General features: G+C 44.8%; 1 protein-coding gene across 1 annotated transcript in view; it reads right to left on the minus strand.

Moving 5' to 3' along the window:
- Positions 1-27,186, minus strand: part of LOC137634902 (tetraspanin-33-like) — a 74,473-nt gene that overhangs the window by 35,405 nt on the left and 11,882 nt on the right. Inside the window, exons 3-4 of the mRNA XM_068367448.1 lie at positions 14,975-15,148; positions 4,119-4,253 (exon numbers count right to left, since the gene is read on the minus strand). Coding sequence (XP_068223549.1) covers positions 4,119-4,253; positions 14,975-15,148 — 309 coding nt within the window. The remainder of the gene's footprint in view (positions 1-4,118; positions 4,254-14,974; positions 15,149-27,186) is intronic.

Here is a 27,186-nt window from a genome sequence, read left to right on the forward strand (position 1 = left end):
TCAAAAGGTTGTAGCCTCAAAGATGGTCTAACTGCAAGAAAATCTTGCCTCAAGGCATAAGACTCCTGCTCCCATTGTTGAGGTTGCCTTAAGGAAGGTTGAGGTTGCTGCACAACGCTGGTAACTGGCAACTCCGAACGCGGTAAGGTAGCTTGAGGAACCTCAACTTCGTACGCCTGGCAGACTGGACTGCGGTGAGGCGGAGCGCTCGCAGGAGGAGGTGTAACCTTCTCAGCCTGAAACTCACGCATTAAGACCGCAAGCTGCGACTGCATGGACTGCAGCAAAGTCATCTTGGGATCAACAGACGATAAGGTCTGTTGAGGCAAAGCCTTAACAGAAGATGAGGTCTGTTGAGGCATCGCCTTACCTCTCTTAGGAGGTGTGCAGTCACCTGATGACTGCGGAGAGTCAGAGCTAACCCAATGACTGCATCCGGGTTGTTGAACTCTAGAGGTCTGGACTTTACGTTTAAGAGGTCTTGAGACCTGAGTCCAGCGTTTCTCCCCGAAATTTCTTCTGCAGACGAGCAAAATAAGGGCTCAATCGTCTGCGGGTGGGAGTGACGGTCTCTGTAAGACACGCCCGCAACCACCGAGGATACTTCTGTGCGCCGATCAAGGCCTGCCGAACCCTTTTGCCCTTCGACATTGCTTCTCCCCTGGGCTTGGGAGATTGCAAGAGGTCCCGGACTGGGAGGACGACTGGCACGCACAGAAGTACCCTCACGCACAACACTGACACACTTTGCGCTAATCACTTATCACTTTTGATTTTCTGTTTGCACTTATTTCACTGAACTCGAAACTTTAAGTGGTTTGTACCTGAAACACGCAATTCTATCCTTCCTTAAAAGTTAGTAATTGCGAAAACAGAATTACAATGTAACAGAAAAATCTAATGAAAGATAAATAATTCAGTGGCTGGAAAGAGACTAAACACTAGATCAAATAAACTACGTTTAAAATCTCTCACCGCATAAAGCTTGAGAACAAGAATAAAACTCTAGAAACGTTTACCTTCTTCCCCTAAAGAGACTAGGGAGAAGAGCAAAAACGATAACAACGTTACTCGCTTGAACGAAACGTTTATCCAGCTCTCTCTCCCTCCGTCTCTATCTATCTCTCTCTCTCTCTCTCTTGACTTAGAACCTGAGAGAAGAGCCCAATCATATATATCGTTAAAACATATTATTGTTAAAGGAAAAAAAAACTGAAATATTTCCCAAATAAAAAGTTCCTTTATTAGAATTAAAACCATTAAGCTAAGAAAGAATGAACAAAACGTTAGAAACGGTTACTCTTACTGCAACGTGACACCGTGAAAATTCTCTCTCTATCGTAACGATAGAGCGCAAGTTGAACGTTCTGAACGTCAACAACTGCAGAGACAAAACAAAACGTTAGTTCAACTTTGAAAACAGTACGAGACTATCAAAGAAATTCTTTCAAAAACATTAAAATAGCATAATATGTTAACAGGTAAAACCGAAATGACGGGCTCAATGTTAATTAACTTCGGTACAAGAAAAGACCGCCTACTATTAGGAAAGGTCGAATATAAACAAATATAAAAATTAATTTTAATAAGTTTATAAAAAAGGAAGTTAATCGAAGAGGCCTATAAAAGGCGGAGAGATATAAAATAAATCTATAACTTTTGTTAAGCAAAATTAAGAAAGAGAGTCTATACTCTCTTAGACACCAACACTTCCGTCTAAGGGAAGGGTCGGCCATAAAAGGTGAAAGAGAGTTCATACTCTCTTCGTCACCATAATTAATCAAATTAATTCCAAAAGCTAGCTAAGCTAATAATAAAACTTCCTGAATAGCGAAAGCTGAAATCTTAGAGCAATACTTCACCAAAAACCGTGAACAATACTCCAAAATTATAAGCGTATCCATGAACGTCTTGCCGGAAGCACGACAGAGGAAAAATTGAGGTGGTGTCAACAAGAAGTACTGCAGTACCTGGCCACAGGTGGCGCTTGTGAGTACACCCCCCTCTTGTATAGCGATCGCTGGCGTATCCCTTCCGTAGAATTCTGTCGGGCAACGGAGTTGACAGCTACATGATTATCGGGTAAGTTTAAAATTGAAAAACGCAGGAACACAGACCAAAGGAGTGCCATTTTAGCAAGTTACAAAAAAGCCTATTTTTGTGTGCATCAAACACACTTTTTATCATTTTCTATTCTTTCTTCATTTACATGATAGGGCCTTTACGTAGTTATTTTTAGTTTATATTACGTAGTTATTTTCAGTCTATATTACATAGTTATTTTCAGTCTATATTACGTAGTTATTTTCAGTCTATGTGATAGAGCTTATTAAAAATATTTCACACCTAAAAACTTCAAGGGCGAAAAATGAAAAGCTTGCTTACATTTTCAATCCATCATTAAAAGTAACCAAACTATTTGTATCTGTTTACAGAGCAATAGCAAAATAGTTTTATCTAATAAACCAAATAAACCACCCTTTATCAGGATATGGTCAGTCCTTTGAAGGCAACCATATGGATATTGTCTAGAAATATCACATACTGTAAATCCAAGATTACAACTACAGAAGACAGAATTCTACTAAAACTCTCCCCCCCATTTTCAACCCCAATGGGAAAAAGGCATGCAACCCAGTCTCACCAACATACTTATTCAAAACATATCAATATTCATGATAATTCAGCACCAAAAGAGCTGCTATTTTTAGAAAAAATTTTCGAAAATTTTTCTGAAAATTTAGGCCGATTTCCGGGCCGAAAATTTTTTTGAAAATTTCGGCCGATTTTCGGGCCGAAAATTTTTTCGAAAATTTCGGCCGATTTTTGGGCCGAAATAGAAAGATAAAACCAGGGCTAAAGGGGGAGTCCTGAGAGAAAAAATGAAGAGAAAAACATTACAACTAAAGACCAGATGCACACTGCACGAAACCTAAAGCAACACCCATATGGTACAGCATATGACATGCTGAAGGTAATACAGTACCTCCCTATAGATTCAACATAAAAAAAAATGCTAGACAAACACCTTATTCATCACACAAACTTTAATTAAGTTGCCTTTTCATGAGAAGACTGTGAATTATCTTGCTTAACAAGATAAGAGAAATGCATGCAATTCCACCTAAAATATAAACTTAAAAATATGAAGAAAATAGTGTAAAATTACTTTGAATAAGCACAAGACAGATATTTCCACTTCTATGAAAATTGAGACAAGAAAGTGAGAGCAGGCGACATAAGACAAGCGTTTACATAGAAAAGATCATGCTGAAAACGTATCCCTACATAAAGGAAGATGATTTGAATCTGTGTAGGAACCAAAACAACTTCAACTGCTGTATCTTAAACCCACTAGTTTTTGTTTGAGAGGTATTTTAACCTTCAATTCACCTACACTAATTGAATGAGCAGAACTAAGCATTTAACTGAAAGATACTGTATCTGGTTTACATAAAAAATTATCTATATCAATTTTTCTCTCAATACTACTCACCCTCCTTCTCCTGGGCATTTTCTAATTTATTTTCTACAGATGCCTTGGCCAAAAGCTCCTCATGAAGTTTATCGTTTTGAGCTACAGCTCTTTCTAGACTTACCGTAAGACTCAATATTCTTACTGGCTCTTTCTAAATCGTCCTCTAAAGCTAAATTAGCGATGTTGTTATTAGATAACCTAATTTCTCCTGCCTCTACAGATGTCTTGGCCAAAAGCTCCTCACAAAGTTTATCGTTTCAAGCTTCAGCTCTTTCTAGACTTACCATAAGAGACTCAATATTCTTATTGGCTCTTTCTAAATCGTCCTCTAAAGCTAAATTAGCGATGTTGTTATTAGATAACCCAATTTCTCCTGCCTCTACAGATGTCTTGGCCAAAAGCTCCTCATGAAGTTTATCGTTTCAAGCTTCAGCTCTTTCTAGACTTACCATAAGAGACTCAATATTCTTATTGGCTCTTTCTAAATTGTCCTCTAAAGCTAAATTAGCGATGTTGTTATTAGATAACCTAATTTCTCCTGCCTCTACAGATGTCTTGGCCAAAAGCTCCTCATGAAGTTTATTATTTCGAGCTTCAGCTCTTTCTAGACTTACCATAAGAGACTCACAATACTACTCACCCCTTGCTTGTAACTTTTACAGCAAGACGGAGGCACACCACACTCCTCGGCACTTGGGTTGGTTTCTGAACATTCAAAATATTCATTCGAATTCCAGTCATGATATCCATCTGATGTTATACCACAGCAATAGAACTGTAAAGAAAAAAAAAACTTTAATATACAGTATATAACCCTAAAGTTGAAAATTCTAAAATAGATATTGGCCCTAAGTATTTACAAAACAATGAAAGTTTCCATTTATTCATATTCTTTTTCCTAGTAATCCATGTCATTTAAAAATGCTCCTTGGCAGGTCAAAATTATCTTTAGTTAGGTCAAGTCTTTCAGGAAATGGATGACAACAAAACTAAAAAATACTAGAGTCAATTCTTTTTAGTGAGGCAGATTTGCACCGACTCGTAAGGGTGCCCTTTTAGCTCGGAAAAGCTTTCTGGTCACTGATTGGTTAGACAAGATAATTCTGACCAATCAGAGAGCAGGAAACTTTTCCGAGCTAAATGGGCACCGTTGCGAGTCGGTGCAAACGCGCCTCATTAAAAAAAATTGAGTATAAAGAAAGACAGAACTATAATAAACAAAAACATCATCCATATACAGTATAGTATATACTGTACATAAAACACTTGTTTTATTTCCTTATTCTCTCCATTTGGCCAAAATTCAGGAAAAAATATATATTACAAAATGTGAATTAAATACTAGCGACTTTATCCACACAAAAAAAATTGATAAAATCCATACTCACTTTATGTTCATATTATCTCTCTAAAAACTCAGTGATTTATATTGATGTTTACCACTAATACTAAAAAAAAAAAAAAGTTTCTTTTTCTTCAAATAGGCTATATTATACAGTATTAAGACAATGTAGCAACTAATGGCAATAATCATGGCTGGAGCCCTACTTAAAAGTTTTTGCCTTCCAGTTTCAAAGTCAGAACTATTCCCTATCCTCTTGACGCGCAAGTCAGATGGGAGGCGGGTACAGATGGACATGAAAATTACGCAAGTATAGAAACAAATATTATTAATAAAAAATTTTCTATTTTTTATGCACTCCTCCCATGATGTTCATATTGTTGATCCCCACATTCTGATGAAGGTGGGTCACCAGTGAAAGTGACCAGTAAAGTCGAATAGTCGTATGTCGCATAGGTTGTAAGTCGAGCAATACCTGTAGATCATTTATAGTTTTAAAATAATAAACTCAACAGATATCCTAGATTCTTGGTAACAAAACATCTCAAACTAAAAGTAAAGTTTGGAGCTTGAATCTTCAGGATGGTTTCCCTAAATATTACTTTATTACCTCTAAGCTCCTTTAGACAATTTACCCTATCTGATGTTTCCCGAATGATGATTTTAATTTAAAAAATTCAATTTAATCAATTAATATAACAAACCAATTGTTATTTGACCATGTCATCCGCAGCCATTATAACAACGTTCATCAATCTTAATAAGCAAACCATGATTCTTTAAAATATTTAGCGAATACACATAGCCACTTAGTAAACTACTGAGCTGCAGCTAAAACCCTTTTCCAAAAAAATTTATGGAAGCTGCACTTGTAATATCATAAACCCTAACCTACAAGTCTTTCATCAGTAACCAAACTTTTTACAAGAAAGAACATGACATTGTTGGAAGGAAGTCAGTTTGGAATTCAAATTCCACTATACTGTATAAACTAGGAAAATTACCTTTAATTTTTGTAGTCTTTCCCAAATAATACTTAACAGCTCTCAAAAGACATAGGAACCTATTTTCTTGGGCTTTATTATCTACCTTCTCTGAAGATAGAATCTAAATGAACTGTGGCAAACTTTCTTGTAAAATCACAAATTTTTAATAGTAATTTCTATTATTCCTAACTATACAAATCTGGAAAGGCTGTTTAACTCTAAATCAGATACATATAGTTGCCTGTTTGTTGGAACAACTCTCACTTCAACCTTTAACCTAGGACTTGAGGGGTGATTGAGGCGGGGCAGTGTAACTTAAAAGACTTGGGTTTGAATATTTATGAAAAATGTATATTCCTTCTAAAAATCTGCCATTCGTTCCTACTTGTAATGCACACTAGCCTCCTTTAATAAACACGCATCTTTAGGAGGGAGGAAGTACTAATAACCAAGACTAACTGGTCAACTAACGCAGGGGATGTCAATCTTCTTTGGTCCTGTCAACCTTCGAACTTCCCGAGTATGAAGATCTCGCGAGTGTTAGGCTCGGTCTAGACCAGAGAATCTATATCCTGAAGGATATGGTGTCCATGTGTATGGGCATTTACGAGAATAGAGTTTGCACACATTATGTACGTCTTACATTTCATATGGGGGGATGGTGGAGATACTTCAGTGCAAACTTAATAACAAAGAAAAGTTAGTTGAGTTGCTTAATTACATCTATTGTCCGGTCTAGTTCATATCAGTATGAGTGCTGATTCCTACGAGGGGAGGAAAAACGAAAAACCAGCCAGACATTCTAACCTTCCACTACAGACTTCTACACAACTTGTTAAGCAGCTAGAGGTAGTGGGCAGCAAAGGCTGTTCCCAACTCCTGCCTTCAGCACTGGTGCCACCGACATTAATTATGAAGGCTTGGGTGGAAATGATACGTCTGACTTCGTTAGCCCTTCCTTCCTATCCAGCAGTGGGTATGGTCAGTATGTAGGAAGAGTTGTGAGAACCGATGTTTCTTGCCACAATGGGACAACTCTCAGCCCTCACTCCCACAGATACTAGACAGCTTTCAGGTAAAAGGTATGAAAACACCTCCAAGTAACCAGACATTCCCAAGGATTATGTTTCTTCCTACTAAGGGACAACTTTCAGTAATCACAGAAGGAATGGTCATGGAACTTGAATCGTCTCTCCTACATCTTCTACTCATTCTACTTCAGATGTGGAGAATCGGCGAAGACGACGCAGGGGGGTCAGGAGAACTTGAAATTCCTTTTCTAGGGAATCATACACAAAGACTAATGACAACTCTCTCACGAGGATGAAGCCACAACAGCACAACTATGTGAACATCCTTATTACTTTCTGGGATAAGCAGACACTGAAAAGAAACTCTTCTGCCAACAGAGCGCCAAGGATATCCAAGCAAAACTACCGTCCTTAGGCTTACTTTGTTGTCGTCACCCACATACACGAGGGATATTATAACAATAGACATGCCTCACTGCATATCCTTGCTTATTCCAAAAATATCCCTTGACCATGACTACTATAATACCATTTATTCAAACTGAAAGAAAAAGCTAGAATAAAAAAGGCAAATGAGGACGCCAATAGGTAAATCAGTACAGTATTCCACAGTGGCCAAAGTCAAAGTTGGTTGGGCGGGGCCTGCCCAACAACCAACAGCCTACTGTGTTTACCTAGTTAAAAGTTTGACAGCCGTCAACACATTCGCTGATGCCATACTCTTATTTACTATTACAGATCGAAGGTTTATACCGAGTATAGGAACAAATGATGACTACAAGATAAGGCATTCATTGGTATAAAGGCATTTTTAACAGATGTACTATGACAAAATTTCATTTCGATTTTTTTCAGTTTAATGTGCTCCATCCCCGATAAATATTAAAGAACTACTGTACTGTAGCACATGCTATGAACCATTAAGATTATGATTTCTCTCATTACGGTCAAGCTAAATCTGCTCTTAATCTATTGGCAGAAAAATAATATAGAATGATGAGGCAAAAGGCACTACGTCTTCTAACTGATTCTCAAGATCAGAGACAATATAAAGGGAAATCTACATCTGTATTTCAAAGAGAGATACACCAACACAGTATTGAATGTTTACCTTCAACCAGTTGGAATAAAAGTTGACCTATTATATTCCAGAGTTGCTAAAGTACGTCCTAGCAAAGAAACAGGAAATGTAAAATATAGAAAAAATGTTATTTTCATTAGTAAAATAAATTTTTGAATATACTTACCCGATAATCATGTAGCTGTCAACTCTGTTGCCGACAGAAATCTACGGTCGGGATACGCCAGCGATCGCTATACAGGTGGGGGTGAACACCACAGCGCCATCTGTGGTCAGGTACTCCAGTACTCCTTGTCAACACCACCTCAATTTTTTCCTCGGTCCACTGGTTCTCTATGGGGAGGAAGGGTGGGTCAATTAAATCATGATTATCGGGTAAGTATATTCAAAAATTTATTTTACTAATGAAAATAACATTTTTCAATATTAATCTTACCCGATAATCATGTAGCTGATTCACACCCAGGGTGGTGGGTGGAGATCAGCATATATGTTAACAAAGAAGCTAAGTATCCCATATTTTATTTTATTAGTTATTCAAAAATAACATAAAATAAATAAGTACCTGGTAAGGAAGACGACTTGAGCCATTACTCTGCCTTTATTAAGTACGTCTTCCTTACTGAGCGTAGCGGTCCTCTTAGGATGCTGAACGACTCTTAGGTGCTGAAGTATAAAGGGCTGCAACCCATACTAAAGGACCTCATCACAACCTTTAACCTCGGCGCTTCTCAAGAAAGAATTGACCACCCGCCAAATCAACAAGGATGTGGAAGGCTTCTTAGCCGACCGTACAACCCATAAAAAGTATTCAAGAGAAAGGTTAAAAAGGTTATGGGATTATGGGAATGTAGTGGCTGAGCCCCCGCCTACTACTGCATTCGTTGCTACGAATGGTCCCAGGGTGTAGCAGTTCTCGTAAAGAGACTGAACATCTTTGAGATAGAATGATGCGAACACTGACTTGCTTCTCCAATAGGTTGCATCCATAACACTCTGCAGAGAACGGTTCTGTTTGAGGGCCACTGAAGTAGCCACAGCTCTCACTTCATGTGTCCTTACCTTCAGCAAAGCAAGGTCTTCTTCCTTCAGATGAGAATGTGCTTCCCTAATCAGGAGCCTGAATAGGTAAGAAACTGAGTTCTTAGACCTTGGAAGAGAAGGCTTCTTGATAGCACACCAAAAGGCTTCTGATTGTCCTCGTAAAGGTTATGACCTTTTTAGATAGTACCTAAGAGCTCTAACTGGGCAAAGTACTCTCTCCAGTTCGTCCCCCACCAAGTTGGACAGGCTTGGGATCTCGAACGACTTAGGCCAAGGACGTGAAGGAAGCTCGTTTTAGCAAAAAACCGAGCTGCAAGGAACATGTAGCCGTTTCAGATGTGAAAACTATGTTCCTGCTGAAGGCGTGGATCTCACTTACTCTTTTAGCTGTTGTCAAGCACACGAGGAAAAGAGTTTTTAATGTGAGGTCCTTAAAAGAGGCTGATTGGAGAGGTTCAAATCTTGATGACATAAGGAACCTTAGGACCACGTCTAGATTCCAGCCTGGAGTGGACAACCGACGTTCCTTTGAGGTCTTAAAAGACCTAAGGAGGTCCTGTAGATCTTTGTTGGTGGAAAGATCCAAGCCTCTGTGGCGGAAAACCGCTACCAACATACTTCTGTAACCCTTAATCGTAGGAGCTGAAAGGGATCTTACGTTCCTTAGATGTAACAGGAAGTCAGCAATCTGGGTTACAGTGGTACTGGATGAGGAAACTGCATTGGCCTTGTACCAGCTTCGGAAGACTTCCCCTTTAGACTGATAGACTCTGAGAGTGGATGTCCTCCTTGCTCTGGCAATCGCTCTGGCTGCCTCCTTCGAAAAGCCCCTAGCTCTTGAGAGTCTTTCGAAAGACTGAAGGCAGTCAGACGAAGAGCGTGGAGGTTTGGATGTACCTTCTTTACGTGAGGTAGACGTAGAAGGTCCACTCCTAGAGGAAGAGTCCTGGGAATGTCGACCAGCCATTGCAGTACCTCTATGAACCATTCTCTCGCGGGCCAGAGCGGAGCCAACCAACGTCAGCCGTGTCCCTTTGCGAGAGGCGAACTTCTGAAGTACCCTGTTGACAATCTTGAACGGCGGGAATGCATACAGGTCGAGATGGGACCAATCCAGCAGAAAAGCATCCACGTGAACTGCTGCTGGGTCTGGAATCGGAGAACAATACAACGGGAGCCTCTAGGTTATCGAGGTAGCGAACAGATCTATGGTTGGCTGACCCCACAGGGCCCAAAGTCTGCTGCAAACATTCCTGTGAAGGGTCCACTCTGTGGGGATGACCTGACCCTTCCGGCTAAGGCGATCTGCCATGACATTCATATCGCCCTGAATGAACCTCGTTACCAGCGTGAGCTTTCGATCTTTTAACCAGATGAGGAGGTCCCTTGCGATCTAGAACAACTTCCACGAATGAGTCCCTCCCTGCTTGGAGATGTAAGCCAAGGCTGTGGTGTTGTCAGAGTCCACCTCCACCACCTTGTTAAGCTGGAGGGACTTGAAGTTTATCAAGGCCAGATGAACCGCCAACAGCTCCTTGCAAAAGATGTGAAGTGTCCTTAGCTCCTGATTCCATGTTCCCGAGCATTCCTGTCCGTCCAAAGTCGCACCCCAGCCCGTGTCTGATGCGTCAGAGAAGAGACGGCGGTCGGGTTTCTGAACAGCCAAAGGTAGACTTCCTTGAGAAGAAAGCTGTTCTTTCACCACGTGAGAGTAGACCTCCTCTCTTCGGAAACAGGAACTGAGATCGTCTCTAGCGTCATGTCCTTTATCCAGTGAGCCGCTAGATGATACTGAAGGGGGCGGAGGTGGGGTCTCCCTAACTCGATGAACAGGGCCAGCGATGAAAGTGTCCCTGTTAGACTCATCCACTACCTGACTGAGCATCGGTTCCTTCTCAGCATGCTCTGGATGCAAACTAGGGCTTAGTAGATCTTTGGGGCCGACGGAAAAGCCCGAAAAGCTCGACTCTGAAGATCCATACCCAGGTAGACAATGGTCTGGGATGGGACGAGCTGGGACTCCTCAAAATTGACCAGGAGGCCCAGTTCCTTGGTCAGATCCATAGTCCATCTGAGAATCTCCAGACAGCGACGACTTGTGGGAGCTCTTAAAAGCTAGTCGTCTGACGGAGCCGGACACAAGATCATGGTACTGCTGCACAGTCTGTGAACTGTCAACCATGGGGAAGCGAGGAAGTACAGTGACAACCCGAAGCTGTCTAGACTGTCTGGGTCGTACAGACAACTCCTTATCGGGTTGCTGAGGTTGCCGCACTGCGTCACAACAAGTCACTTCTGCTGGTTGTTGAACGTCTTCCCAGTGACACACCGACTCCGTAAACAAAATTTCCTCTAACAAGGACTAAGCTTGGACTGCATGTCTTGCAACACAGCTCAAGGTCTATGGGAGCAGGTGTGGTAACAGACGGGGTTAGCGACTGAAGTGGAACCATTACCTTCCCTGGAAGCATGTTATGCTTAAATAAAAGTCCATAGGAGGCTACGCAGCTAAAGGCTCCTCTCCAAATGACAGAGTCCTCAAGGGAATATCAGAAGGAGGGAGAATAGCACTTTCTCATCTACAGGAACCATATCCGAGAAAAGCTAAGTTCTCTCAGTGAGGGTTTCACTGGTGCAAAAGCAGCAGACTAGAAGGCAACGTTATGAAACTGCTTGACAGTCTAGTGAGTTGGCAACAACCAAAGATGTGTGACTGAGAAGCATGCGGTAAGGTATGCAGAGCATGCTGTATGCAGAGCATGCTGTAAGGTAAGCAGAGCATGTTGCATGGCGTGCGGCTTATGCTGCATGGGATGAGGCTCATGCTGCATGGTATGAGGCTCATGCTGCATGGGATGAGGCTCAAGTTGCAAGGGAAGAGGCTTATGCCGCATGCGTTGAGGAGGATGCCGCATAGTATGATGCTCCTGCCTCATGGGTTGAGGCGGTTGCCGCATAGCATGAGGCTCCTGCCTCATGGTTTGAGGAGGATGCCGCATAGCATGAGGCTCCTCATAGCATGAGACTCCTGCCTCATGGGTTGAGGAGGATGCCGCATAGCATGAGGCTCCTGCCTCATGGGTTGAGGAGGATGCCACATAGCATGAGGCTCCTGTGAGGTTCCTGCCTCAAGAGTTGCGTCTGCCTCAAGGGTTGAGGAGGTAGCTGCGCAGAGAGAGGCTCATGCTGTGAAGAATGCGGTTGCTGCATGCGTTGAGGCGGCTGCCTCATAGCATGAGGTTCCTCAAGAGTTGAGGCTCTTGCCTCAAGAGTTGAGGTTCTTGCCTCAAGAGTGGAGGTGGCTGCCGCAAGAGTTGAGGTTGCTGCCTCAAGGATGGTGGAGGTTGCCGCAACGCAAGAGGTTGCTGCATAGCGTTGGTATCTGGCAACTCCCAATGCGGCAGCTCACGCGTGGAGGAAGGTTGAGGAACCTCAACATCATACGTCTGGCAGGGTGGACTGCGCAGAGGTGGAGTTGAGGTTGCTGCCTCGAGGATGGTGGAGGTTGTCGCACCGCAAGAGGTTGTTGCCTCGAGGATGGAGGAGGTAGTCGCAACGCATGAGGCTCCTACCTCAAGGGTAGAGGAGGTTGCTGCAAAGCATAAGGCTCCTGCCTCAAGTGTTGAGGAGGTTGCTGCGTGGCAAGAGGCTCCTGCCTCAAGGAAAGTGGAGGTTGCTGCACAGAGCTGGTATCTGGCAACTCCCAATGCGGCAGCTCACGCATGGAGGTAGCTTGAGGAACCTCAACATCATACGTCTGGCAGGCTGGACTGCGTAGAGGTGGAGGAGCGCTCGCAGGAGGAGGTGTGTTAACCTTCTCTGCCTGAAACTCCTGCATCAACACCGCAAGCTGAGACTGCATTGTCTGCAGCATAGACCACTAGAGTTTAAGAAAGACAACAACAAACGGAGCTACTGTCCGTTGAGACTGAGGGTCTAAAACAGCTGGTGCGGCAACAGACGGAGCTACTGCCTGTTGCGATACCACCTTGCCTCTCTGGGAGGTGTGCAGTTGTCGTACTGCAGCAAGTCCGAACTGACCCAGTGCTAATGGCTACACCTAGGAGTTGTACTTGCGCGGAAGGGACCGACTTGCACTTAAAAGCTGCAAGATTTGGTCCATGGTTTCTGCGAGAAACCTCTTCCGCAGACGAGGAATAAAAGGGCTCTCTCGTCTTTGTGTGGGTGGGGTGATCACGTCGGCAACGTGTGTAGATACACCCGAAACCACGGAGGGAAACGTCTGTTCGTCGTCAAGGCCTGCTGAACCCATAAGTCCTTCGACATTACTTCTCCCCTGGGCTTGGGAGCTTGTAAGAGGTCCCAGACTAGGCGAACAACTGGCACGAACAGACGAACCCTCGAACGCAACACTGTAACACTTTGCGCTTATCACTTTATCACTTTTGATTTTCTGTTTGCACTTATTTCACTGAACTCGAAACTTTAAGTGGTTTGTACCTGAAACACGCAATTCTATCCTTCCTTAAAAGTTAGTAATTGCGAAAACAGAATTACAATGTAACAGAAAAATATAATGAAAGATAAATAATTCAGTGGCTGGAAAGAGACTAAACACTAGATCAAATAAACTACGTTTAAAATCTCTCACCGCATAAAGCTTGAGAACAAGAATAAAACTCTAGAAACGTTTACCTTCTTCCCCTAAAGAGACTAGGGAGAAGAGCAAAAACGATAACAACGTTACTCGCTTGAACGAAACGTTTATCCTCCTCTCTCTCCCTCCGTCTCTATCTCTCTCTCTCTCTCTCTTGACTTAGAACCTGAGAGATGAGCCCAATCATATATATCGTTAAAACATATTATTGTTAAAGGAAAAAAACTGAAAGATTTCCCAAATAAAAAGTTCCTTTATTAGAATTAAAACCATTAAGCTAAGAAAGAATGAACAAAACGCTAGAATCGGTTTACTCTTACTGCAACGTGACACCGTGAAAATTCTCTCTCTATCGTAACGATAGAGCGCAAGTTGAACGTTCTGAACGTCAACAACTGCAGAGACAAAACAAAACGTTAGTTCAACTTTGAAAACAGTACGAGACTATCAAAGAAATTCTTTCAAAAACATTAGAATAGCATAATATGTTAACAGGTAAAAACGAAATGACGGGCTCAATGTTAATTAACTTCGGTACCAAGAAAAGACCGCCTACTATTAGGAAAGGTCGAATATAAACAAATATAAAAATTAATTTTAATAAGTTTATAAAAAAAGGAAGTTAATCGAAGAGGCCTATAAAAGGCGGAGAGATATAAAATAAATCTATAACTTTGTTAAGCAAAATTAAGAAAGAGAGTCTATACTCTCTTAGACACCAACACTTCCGTCTAAGGGAAGGGTCGGCCATTTAAAAGTGAAAGAGAGTTCATACTCTCTTCGTCCCCATAATTAATCAAATTAATTCCAAAAGCTAGCTAAGCTAATGATAAAACTTCCTGAATAGCGAAAGCTAAACTCTAGAGCAAATACATCACCAAATCGTGAGCAAAAACTCCAGAATCAACAGCGTATCCATGTAGGTCTAGCCGGAGGCACGACAGAGGAAAAATTGAGGTGGTGTTGACAAGAAGTACTGGAGTACCTGACCACAGATGGCGCTGTGGTGTTCACCCCCACCTGTATAGCGATCGCTGGCGTATCCCGACCGTAGATTTCTGTCGGCAACAGAGTTGACAGCTACATGATTATCGGGTAAGATTAATATTGAAAAACTATACTGCAACTGGATGAAATTTCAATATCAGACATACACTTAAACATTGGTAAACACGTAGTAAAACGCAGATAGTTTTATAACCACAAGTTACTAATGGCACTTAAGTATTGTCATTACCCGTAAATACTGAAATAACACTCAAAAACCAATCATGAATTCTCCTTACTCTTTAGTCTTAAAATCACTTGTCAAGAATTTAAAAAACTTGTCTAACAAATAAAATGATACAAGTCAAAGCTTAAGCATAAAGTGATCCACATACATAAATCCTTACCTCACTCTGAAGGAAGTCTACAAAGTTCTGTGTGTTTTGGCTTTCCCTGTATTCTTCAACCAATCGCTTTGACAGGATACTCTCGAGGATTTCACGTGACTTCCATGGGAAGATGATGCAAGCAATGGCAAACATCAATTCGGCAATCAGGAAAATTGTGAGACTCCAGAAGTACTAGAAAAGATTAAAAAAATTGTTAAGTATAATTTCTCACCTAAAAGACATCATACAAGGTAAATGGTGTATGTTATCTATAAAATTTATGCAATGCCTTTAATGGTTCTTAATATCATATGAATAAAATGTTATTTTTATAATAAAATAAATTTTTGAATATACTTACCCGGTGATTATATAAGCTGCAACTCTGTTTCTCGACAGAAAACTCTACGTTAAAAATCCGCCAGCGATCGCAATGCAGGTAGGGGGTGTACTTCAACAGCGCCATCTGTCGTGCAGGTACTCAGTACTCAATGTAAACACAGAACTCAATTTTCTCCTCGGTCCACTGGGTCTCTATTGGGGAGGAAGGGAGGGTCCTTTAATATATAATCACCGGGTAAGTATATTCAAAAATTTATTTTATTATAAAAATAACATTTTTCAATATTAAACTTAGCCGGTGATTATATAAGCTGATTCACACCCAGGGGGGTGGGTAGAGACCAGCAATAATTGTTTACATTATTATGAGCTAAGGATTTTTTATTTCATTTTAGCAGTTATTCAAAATAACAAACATAAAATAAATAAGTACCTGGTAAGGAAGTCGACTTGAACAATTACTCTGCCTTTTTAAGTACGTCTTCCTTACGGAGCCTCGCGATCCTCTTAGGATGCTGAGCGACCCCTAGGAGCTGAAGTATCAAGGGTTGCAACCCATACAACAGGACCTCATCAAAACCTCTAATCTAGGCGCTTCTCAAGAAATGACTTTGACCACCCGCCAAATCAAGTAGGATGCGAAAGGCTTCTTAGCCTTCCGGACAACCCAAAAACAATAATAAAACATTTCAAGAGAAAGATTAAAAAGGTTATGGAATTAGGGAATTGTAGTGGTTGAGCCCTCACCCACTACTACACTCGTTGCTACGAATGGTCCCAGAGAGTAGCAGTTCTCGTAAAGAGACTGGACATTCTTAAGATAAAAAGACGCGAACACTGACTTGCTTTTTCAATAGGTTGCGTCGATTATACTTTGCAGAGATCTATTTTGTTAAAAGGCCACGGAAGTTGCGACAGCTCTAACTTCGTGTGTCCTTACCTTCAGCAAAGCTTGGTCTTCCTCATTCAGATGGGAATGAGCTTCTCGTATTAACAGTCTGATAAAATAGGATAAAGCATTCTTTGACTAGGCAAAGATGGTTTCTTAACCGAACACCATAAAGCTTCAGACGGGCCTCGTAAAGGTTTAATTCGTTTTAAATAGAACTTAAGAGCTCTTACAGGGCATAAGACTCTTTCTAGTTCATTTCCAACCATACGATATGTTTGGAATATCGAACGATATTGGCCAAGGCCGAGAAGGCAGCTCGTTTTTGGCTAGAAAACCAAGTTGTAGAACATGTAGCCGTTTCGGATGAGAATCCGATGTTCTTGCTGAAGGCATGAATCTCGCTGACTCTTTTAGCTGTGTCTAAGCATACCAGGAAAAGAGTCTTTAAGGTGAGATCTTTCAGAGAGGCTGATTGTAGCGGTTCGAACCTGTCTGACATAAGGAATCTTAGTACCACGTCTAAATTCCAACCAGGTGTAACCAAACGACGCTCCTTCGTGGTCTCAAAAGACTTAAGGAGGTCCTGTAGATTTTTATTGTTGGAAAGATCTAAGCCTCTGTGACGGAAGACTGATGCCAACATGCTTCTGTAACCCTTGATAGAGGGAGCTGAAAGAGATCGTTCTTTCCTCAGATATAAGAGGAAGTCAGCTATTTGAGTTACAGAGGTACTGGTCGAGGATACGGATACTGACTTGCACCAGTTTCGGAAGATTTCCCACTTCGATTGGTAGACTCTAAGGGTGGATGTTCTCCTTGCTCTAGCAATCGCTCTGGCTGCCTCCTCCGAAAAGCCTCTAGCTCTCGAGAGTCTTTCGATAGTCTGAAGGCAGTCAGACGAAGAGCGTGGAGGCCTTGGTGTACCTTCTTTACGCGTGGCTGACGTAGAAGGTCCACCCTTAGGGGAAGTGTTCTGGGAACGTCTACTAGCCATCGAAGTACCTCGGTGAACCATTCTCTCGCGGGCCAGAGGGAAGCAACTAGCGTCAACCTTGTCCCTTCGTGAGAGGCGAACTTCTGCAGTACCTTGTTGACAATCTTGAACGGAGGGAACGCATATAGATCTAGATGTGACCAATCTAGGAGAAAGGCCTCTATATGAACTGCTGCTGGGTCCGGGATTGGTGAGCAAAATATTGGGAGCCTCTTGGTCATCGAGGTTGCGAAGAGATCTATGGTTGGCTGGCCCCAGGTGGCCCAAAGTCTCTTGCATACATCCTTGTGGAGGGTCCATTCTGTTGGAATTATTTGTCCCTTCCGACTGAGACAATCTGCCATGACATTCAAGTTGCCTTGGATGAACCTCGTTACTAGTGATATGTCTAGACCTTTTGACCAGGTGAGGAGGTCCCTTGCGATCTCGTACAACGTCAGAGAGTAGGTCCCTCCTTGCTTGGAGATGTACGCCAAAGCCGTGGTGTTGTCCGAGTTCACCTCCACCACTTTGCCTTGAAGGAGAGACCTGAAGCTTTTCCAGGCCAGACGTACTGCCAGTAGCTAATTGCAGTTGAAATGCATTGTCCTTTGAATCGAGTTCCATAATCCCGAGCATTCCCGACCGTCTAATATCGCACCCCAGCCTACGTCCGATGCGTCCGAGAAGAGAACGTGGTTGGGAGTCTGAACAGTCAGGGGAAGACCCTCTCTTAGGTTGATATAGTCCTTTCACCAAGTCAGACAAGACTTTATCTTTCCGGAAACCGGGATCGAGACCGCTTCTAGCATCTTGTCCTTTTTCCAGTGAAAAGCTAGATGGTATAGAAGAGGACGGAGGTGTAGTCTTCCTAGTGACACAAATTGATCCACGGATGACAGTGCCCCTACCAGACTCATCCACAGCCTGACTGAGCAGCGTTCCTTCTTCGGCATCTTCTGGATGGATAGCAGGGCTGGGGGCTGATCGACTTGTTCAGCAACGTCCTCATCAGAGGGTTCCTCATCCGAAACTGATGAGGAAACGGCAACGGAGTGGGCAACGTCTGACTCGCTGAATCCGGTCGCACTGGTGGATGCGTGACGGAGCCGGACGCAATATCATGGAACGGCTGCACAGTCTGTGAACTGTCAACAACCATGGGTGCGCGAGGAAGTACAGCGTCAACCCGAAAATGTCTAGACCGTCTGGGTTGTGCAGTCAACACCCTACCGGGTTGCTGAGGTTGACGCACTGCGTCACAACAAGTCACCTCTGCTGGTTGTTGAACGTCCTGAACGTCAACAACCACCTCCGAGCGTCGCTTAACGTCAACGTGCGGCTGGCAACCCACACTGAGTCGCATCGGTGGAGGAACCACCTCAACTGGCAGACGCGAGTAGGTTACCTCAGCGTCAACAGGGCGCACAACCGACCGGTTGGAAGGTTGTTGGCCAGAAGGAGGAACCACCTCAACTGGCAGACGCGAGTAGGTTACCTCAGCGTCAACAGGGCGCACAACCGACCGGTTGGAAGGTTGTTGGCCAGAAGGTTCTTCTCCGCATTAAGGTCCTCTATCAAGGACGCAAGCTTGGACTGCATGTCTTGCAGCAAAGCCCATTTAGGGTCTACGGGAGCAGGTGTGGCAACAGACGGGGTTAGCGACTGAGGCGGAACCGTTTACCATCCCTGAAAGCCTTGTTATGTGTGACATAATAGTACAGCAAAACTTCAAAGGCTCGACAAAAGCTGAGAAGTTGACCTGTAAACAACTTGGAGCGTCTCCTGGCTAGGCGCCAGGGCGAGTCTATGAGGTTTGAGAAGTCTATCTGGGCAGAGGCAGGAACTCCCAAGCCGAGAACTTCTCTCGTGTCATATCAGACTCTCGCTCTATAAGCCAGTTTAAAAGAAGGGAAAGCAAAGGCTGTATCCCTAAAACTCCTCCTGGTGCAAAAACCAGTCGCCTAGCCAACGTAACGCTCTCTAGGAGAGCGAGAGAGCACTAGCTTAAAAACAACGGCTTCGAAGTAGCTAGGCCTAGTGTAAGTTCTGACGTTAAGGCAAACGAGGAGCAGCAGTTACAAGATCCGGACGAAGATCCTTAAAAAAATCATCATGATTTAATTAAAGTCCATAGGAGGCTAAGCAGCTTAAGGCTCCTCTCCATCTGACAGAGTCCTCAAGGGAATATCAGTAGGAGGGAGAACAGCAACTTCCTCATCTACAGGAACCTTGTCCGATAAAATGTTATTTTTATTAGTAAAATAAATTTTTGAATATACTTACCCGATAATCATGTAGCTGTCAACTCCGTTGCCCGACAGAATTCTATGGAGGGATACGCCAGCTATCACAATACTAGAAGGGGGTGTACTTACCAGCGCCACCTGTGGCCAGGTACTATAGTACTTCTTGTTGACACCTCCTCAATTTTTCCTCGGTCCACTGGTTCTCTATGGGGAGGAAGGGAGGGTCGATTAAATCATGATTATCGGGTAAGTATATTCAAAAATTTATTTTACTAATAAAAATAACATTTTTCAATATTAAACTTACCCGATAATCATGTAGCTGATTCACACCCAGGGGGGTGGGTGAAAACCAGTGTACAAGATTAAAGGATAGCTAAGTATCCCATATTTCATATAACAGTTATCTCAAATAACAATGAAATAATAAGTACCTGGTAAGGAAGTCGAATTGAACCGTTACTCTGCCTCTTTTTTAAGTTCGTCTTCCTTACTGAGCGCAGCGTTCCTCTTGGAGGCTGAATCAACCCAAAGGTGCTAAAGTATATAGGGTTGCAACCCCTACTAAAGGACCTCTACAAAACCTCTAACCCAGGCGCTTCTCAAGAATGAATAGACCACCCGCCAAATCAAAAGGATGCGGAAGGCTTCTTAGCCTACCGTAACAACCATAAAAACAACAATAAAAGCATTCAAGAGAAAGGTTAAAAAAGGTTATGGGATTAAGGGAATGTAGTGGCTGAGCCCTCACCTACTACTGCACTCGCTGCTACGAATGGTCCCAGGGTGTAGCAGTTCTCGTAAAGAGACTGGACATCTTTAAGATAAAATGATGCAAACACTGACTTGCTCCTCCAATAGGTTGCATCCATTATGCTCTGCAGAGAACGGTTTTTATTAAAGGCCATCGAAGTAGCTACGGCTCTTACTTCGTGGGTCCTTACCTTCAGCAATGCAAGGTCTTCCTCCTTTAAGTGAGAATGGGCTTCTCTAATCGGAAGCCTTATATAATACGAAACCCCGTTCTTGGACATGGGCCTCGAAGGTTTCTTGATGGCACACCATAAGGCTTCTGACTGTCCTCGAATAGGTTTAGACCTCTTAAGATAATACTTGAGAGCTCTGACAGGGCAAAGAACTCTCTCTAGTTCGTTACCTACCATGTTGGAGAGGCTAGGTATTTCAAACGATCTAGGCCAAGGACGTGAAGGAAGTTCGTTCTTTGCTAGGAATCCGAGCTGAAAAGAACATGTTGCAGATTTGGTCGTGAAACCAATGTTCTTGCTGAAGGCATGAACCTCACTGACTCTCTTAGCTGTTGCAAGGCAGACGAGAAAAAGAGTCTTGAGGGTAAGGTCCTTGAAGGAAGCTGACTGGAGAGGTTCAAACCTAGGTGACATAAGGAACCTTAAGACTACGTCTAGGTTCCAGCCTGGAGTGGATAGACGACGCTCTTTAGACGTCTCAAAAGACTTAAGAATGTCTTGAAGGTCCTTGTTGGAAGAAAGGTCCAAACCTCTGTGGCGGAGAACTGAAGCCAACATACTCCTATACCCTTTAATCGTAGGGGCTGAAAGGGATCTCTCATTCCTAAGATGTAGAAGGAAGTCAGCTATTTGGGTCACAGAGGTATTGGTAGAGGATACTGAATTGGCTCTACACCAGCTCCGGAAGACTTCCCACTTAGATTGGTAGACTCTACGAGTGGAAACCCTTCTTGCTCTGGCAATCGCACTGGCTGCCTCCTTCAAAAAGCCTCTAGCTCTAGCGAATCTTTCGACAGTCTGAAGGCAGTCAGCCGAAGAGCGTGGAGGTTTGGGTGCAACCTGTCTACGTGAGGTTGACGTAGAAGGTCCACTCTTAGAGGTAGAGTCCTGGGGATGTCGACTAGCCATTGAAGTACCTCTGTGAACCATTCTCTTGCAGGCCAAAGGGGAGCAACCAGCGTCAGCCGTGTCCCTTCGTGCGAGATGAATTTCTGCAGAACTTTGTTTATTATCTTGAACGGTGGGAATGCGTAAAGATCGAGATGGGACCAGTTCAGTAGAAAAGCATCCACATGAACTGCTGCAGGGTCTGGAACAGGGGAACAGTACAGCGGAAGTCTCTTGGTTATGGAGGTGGCAAACAGATCTATGGTAGGTTGACCCCACAAGGTCCAAAGTCTGTTGCACACACTCTTGTGGAGGGTCCATTCCGTGGGAATGACCTGATTCCTTCTGCTTAGGCGATCTGCTGAGACGTTCATATTGCCCTGAATGAACCTCGTGACCAGAGTGAGGTTTAGACCTCTTGACCAAATGAGGAGGTCCCTTGCGATCTCGTATAGGCTCCTCGAATGGGTCCCTCCTTGCTTGGAGATGTAAGCCAAGGCTGTGGTGTTGTCTGAGTTCACCTCCACCACTTTGCCTAGCAGGAGGGACTTGAAGTTCAGCAGGGCTAAATGAACTGCTAGTAGCTCCTTGCAGTTGATGTGGAGAAATCCCTGTTCCTCGTTCCACGTTCCCGAGCATTCCCGTCCGTTCAAGGTCGCACCCCAGCCCGAGTCTGATGCATCTGAGAAGAGATGAAGATTGGGGGTCTGAATAGCCAACGATAGGCCCTCCCTGAGAAGGAGATTGCTCTTCCACCACAGGAGAGTGGTCTTCATCTCTTGGGTGATTGGGATAGAGACTGCTTCGAGAGTCGAACCCTTGTCCCAATGAGCTGCAAGATGGAATTGAAGAGGGCGGAGGTGGAGTCTCCCTAGCTCGACGAACAGGGCCAGTGATGAAAGGGTCCCTGTGAGACTCATCCACTGTCTCACCGAGCAACTGCTCCTCTTCAGCATGCTCATGATGCACTCTAGGGCTTGGCTTATCCTGGGGGCCGATGGAAAAGCCCGAAAATCCTGACTCCGAATCTCCATTCCCAGGTACACAATGGATTGGGAGGGAATGAGCTGAGACTTTTCTATGTTGACTAACAGACCTAGTTCTCTGATTAAGTCCAAAGTCCAGTTGAGATTCTCCAGACAGCGACGACTCGTGGAGGCTCTCAACAGCCAGTCGTCTAAGTAGAGGGAGGCTCTGATGTCCGATAAGTGTAGGAATCTTGCTATATTCCTCATCAGATGAGTGAACACCATAGGAGCTGTGCTTAGGCCAAAACACAGGGCTTGGAATTGGTAGACAACCTTTCCAAAAACGAATCTCAGGAAAGGTTGGGAGTCTGGATGAATAGGAACGTGAAAGTAGGCATCTTTCAAGTCCAACGAGACCATCCAGTCCTCCTGCCTGACCGCTGCTAGGACCGACTTCGTCGTCTCCATCGTGAACGTCTGCTTGGTGACATACGCGTTGAGCGCGCTGATGTCCAGCACCGGTCTCCAACCTCCTGTCTTCTTGGCCACAAGAAAGAGACGGTTGTAGAAGCCCGGGGATTGATGGTCCCGGACTATAACCACTGCCTTCTTCTGCACAAGTAGCGACACCTCCTGGTGCAATGCTAGCCTCTTGTCCTCTTCTTTGTAGTTGGGAGAGAGGTTGATGGGAGATGTGGTCAGAGGTGGTTTGAGGCAGAATGGAATCCTGTAACCGTCCCTCAGCCAACTGACAGACTGGGCGTCTGCACCTCTCTTCTCCCAGGCTTGCCAGAAGATCTTGAGTCTGGCTCCTACTGCTGTCTGGAGATGCGGAGAGTCAGTTTTTTCCTTTAGATGTCTTGGAGCCTTTCCTAGACTTGCTCCTGGAAGAGTCTGGACGGGAGCTTCCACGGCTGGGGGCTCTACCACGAAAGGGCGGTATGAACCTCGTAGCAGGGGTATCAGCCACTGGGGAGCGATAAGTCCTGGGGACTGAGGTAGCAACCTTAGACTTACGAGCCGATGAGGCTACAAGATCGTGTGTGTCCTTTTGTATCAGGGCAGCAGACAAGTCCTTAACCAGCTCTTCGGGGAAGAGGAACTTCGAGAGCGGAGCAAAAAGGAGTTGTGACCTTTGACAAGGTGTAATGCTGGAGGAAAGGAAGGTACACAGCTGTTCCCTTTTCTTCAGAACCCCTGATACAAACATCGACGCAAGCTCACCAGATCCATCCCTAATGGCCTTATCCATGCAGGACATTAATAGCATGGCAGAATCCTTGTCCGCAGGGGAGGTCTTCTTGCTGAGGGCCCCCAGGCACCAGTCTAGAAAGTTGAACATCTCAAATGCTCTAAATACTCCCTTCAGTAAGTGATCAAGGTCTGAGAAGGTCCAGCAAACCTTAGAGCGCCTCATTGCAGTTCTCCGAGGCGAGTCTACCAGACTTGAGAAGTCAGCCTGGGCAGAGGCAGGTACTCCCAAGCCTGGTGCTTCTCCTGTGGCATACCAAACGCTCGCTTTCGAAGTGAGCTTAGTCGGAGGGAACATGAAAGAAGTTTTGCCAAGGTGTTGCTTAGTCTGCAGCCACTCCCCTAAGATCCTTAATGCTCTCTTAGAGGACCTTGCTAGGACTAGCTTAGTATAGGTGGACTTAGCTTGCTGTATGCCCAGCGAAAACTCAGATGGCGGAGAGCGGGGAATAGCAGAGACAAAGTGGTCTGGGTAAACCTCCCTAAGCAGAGCCAAGACCTTACGAAAGTCAATAGACTGTGGAGAAGGCTTGGATTCATCCACGTCTGACGAGGGATCCAGGTGTGCCGCCTCATCATCAGAAGCCTCATCACCAGAGTGTAGCGAAGAGATCGGACAAGAATGCTGAACAGCAGAGTCAGAACGAGTAGGAACAATATTAGTGGTTTCCTCTTCAAGTAACTGTTGAGGGAAAACCTGAGGCTCAGACTGCAAAGGCTGAATAAAAGACGAAGCAGAAGGAAGGCGCATGGGTGGAGGAGGCTGACTCCTAGCATGAGTGGTTGAACCCAAGGGTTGCGCTTGCTGAGCGGTTGGCGGAAGCGGAGTAGCAAGTTCCTGTTCCTGTGGTGTGAGCGGAGCGCGATGAGGTAGAGGCTGCGCAGAACAAGGTAAATGTCTCGCAAGCTGAGGCTCCTGAGGCGCAAGGCCAAGGTGTTGTGGTGCTTGCCTTGTGGAGGGTTGAGCTCGCTGCAGCGAGAGCTGAGGAGACTGACTCATGGACGGGAGAGGTTGTTGTACCTCAACCGAGTGTTGCATCACTGGTGGAGCAGCAAGTGGAGGCGGAGGAAGAGAGGTATAATCCTCCTGATCCCATTGTAAAGGTTGCCTTAAGGAAGGCGGAGGCTGAACACCACTGGGAACAGCAAACTCAGAACGTGGCTCAACATCGTACGCCTGGCAGGTGGTACTGCGATCAGGCGGAGCGAGCGCAGGCGGAGGGAGTGTAGGCGGAGGCGGAGGCGCAACACTCTCAGCCCGACACTCACGCATCAAGTCCGAAAGCTGTGCTTGCATGGACTGTAGTAGAGTCCACTTGGGGTCGGCAGAAACTACAGTAGGCTGAGGTAAAGCCTTAACAGTCGAGCTCTGTTGTGGCAGAACCTTACTCCTCTTGGGCGGAGTGCAGTCGACTGATGACTGCGGCGAGTCAGAGCTGAGCCAATGACTGCAGCCTGGCTGAGCACTCGCTGACTGGACTCTGCGTTTAAGTGGTCTCGAGACCTGACAGTTGATCAGCGGACGAGAAAAAGACGGGCTCAATCATCTGCAGGTGGGAGTGACGGTCTTTGGAAGACACGCCCGCAACCACCGAGGATACTTCTGTGCGCCGAACAAGGCCTGCCGAACCCTTATGCCCTTCGACATTGCTTCTCCCCTGGGCTTGGGAGCTTGCAAGAGGTCCCGGACTGGGAGGACGACTGGCTCGCACAGAAGTATCCTCACGCACCACACTGACACTGACACTAGCACTTGGCACTGCACTGACACTAGCACTCGTCACAGCACTGGCACTAATTCCACCCACTGCACTCTTGACCTTAAGCTCCTTGACTTCGGCCATAAGAGACTTATGATCACTTACCACTGACTCTACTTTATCGCCTAAGGCCTGAATAGCACGCAAAACAACAGACATATCAGGCGGAGGGCAAATAGTAGGTTCGGGGGTAGCCACTACAGGGGTAGGAAAAGGTAGGGGATCATGAGGTGAGGAAAAAAGTGAAGAGTGAGAAGAACTCCTCCTAACTCTACCTCTCTCTAACTTAGTTGAATATTTCAAAAGACGGACAAATTCAAGTTCCGAAAGTCCGGCGCATTCCTCACATCGATTTTCTAACTGACAGGGCCTGTCCCTACAGTCAGAACAAGCGGTGTGAGGATCTACCGAGGCCTTCGGAATACGCCTATTACAAGACCTACATCGTCTATGGGAGGGGGCTTGCGAAATGTCAGACATCTTGAATCCAAAGAGTTAGCCAAAGGGGGTTCCAAAATCAAGCAAAAGATCGTTAACCGTTAATCAGGACTATATAAAAGCTATCTAGCTAATATAAGAAGGTTTCCAGTAAAGCGACAGCCGAAATCTGAGAGAATACTTCACCAATTAGCCGTGAAAATACTCGAAGATCATAAGCGTATCCCAGAACGTCTTGCCGGAAGCACGACAGAGGAAAAATTGAGGAGGTGTCAACAAGAAGTACTATAGTACCTGGCCACAGGTGGCGCTGGTAAGTACACCCCCTTCTAGTATTGTGATAGCTGGCGTATCCCTCCATAGAATTCTGTCGGGCAACGGAGTTGACAGCTACATGATTATCGGGTAAGTTTAATATTGAAAAAGCTAGGTTACCTCAGTGAGTCTCTCACTGGTGCATAAGTAGCAGACCAGAAGGCAACGTCATGTAACTGCTTGACAGTCTGTGAACTGTCAACAACTGAACTGCCAACCACAACAGGTGTGTGAGGACGTACAGTGTCCACTCGAGACTGCTTTGACTGTCTAGACTGAGCAGTCAAAATAACTCTAGAATGCGGAGGTTGACGCACCGCGTCAAAACAAAACAACTTAGACTGTTGTTGTGCCTCGCGAACGTCAACGGAAGGTTCCGTGCGTCGCTGAACGTCAACATGCGGCTGGCAGGGTACACTGGAACGCATGGGTGGCGGGACTCTCTTGGAGTGCGGCAGAAGGTCGCCTCAGCGTCCACAGGACGCACAACCGTGGTTGGTTGTAGGCTAGAGGTTGGTGCAGTGTCAACCTTCTCCGCACGAAAGTCCTGCATCAATGACGTTAACTGAGACTGCATGGTCTGCAGCAAAGACCACTTACGGTCTACAGGAGCAGGTGCGGCAACAGACGGTGTGACTGCCTGATGCGGTACCGCTTTGCCTCTCTTAGGAGGTGAGCAGTCGTCGGAAGACTGCAGCGAGTCCGAACTGACCCAGTGGCTACAACTGGGCCGTTGGACTTGCGCGGAAAGGACCGACTTGCGCTTAATAAGCCGCGAGACCTTGGTCCATTGTTTCTTACGAGAAACCTCTTCCGCAGACGAGGAATAAATGGGCTCTCTCGTCTTTGTGTGGGTGGGGCGATCTTGGGTAGATACGCCCGAAACCACGGAGGGAAAACGTCTGTTCGTTGATCAAGGCCTCTCGAACCCATAAGTCGTTCGACATTACTTCTCCCCTGGGCTTGGGAGCTTGCAAGAGGTCCCGGACTAGGTGAACGACAGGCACGAACAGACGAACCCTCGGACGCAACACTGTAACACTTTGCGCATATCACTTTATCGATTTTCTGTTTTGCACTTATTTCACTGAAATCGAAACTTTTACTGATTTCTACCTGAAACACGCAATTCTACCCTTCATTAAAAGGTAGTAATTGCGAAATCAGT

This window comes from Palaemon carinicauda, chromosome 45 (genome assembly GCF_036898095.1).
Source record: "Palaemon carinicauda isolate YSFRI2023 chromosome 45, ASM3689809v2, whole genome shotgun sequence".
Lineage (NCBI taxonomy): Eukaryota > Metazoa > Arthropoda > Malacostraca > Decapoda > Palaemonidae > Palaemon > Palaemon carinicauda.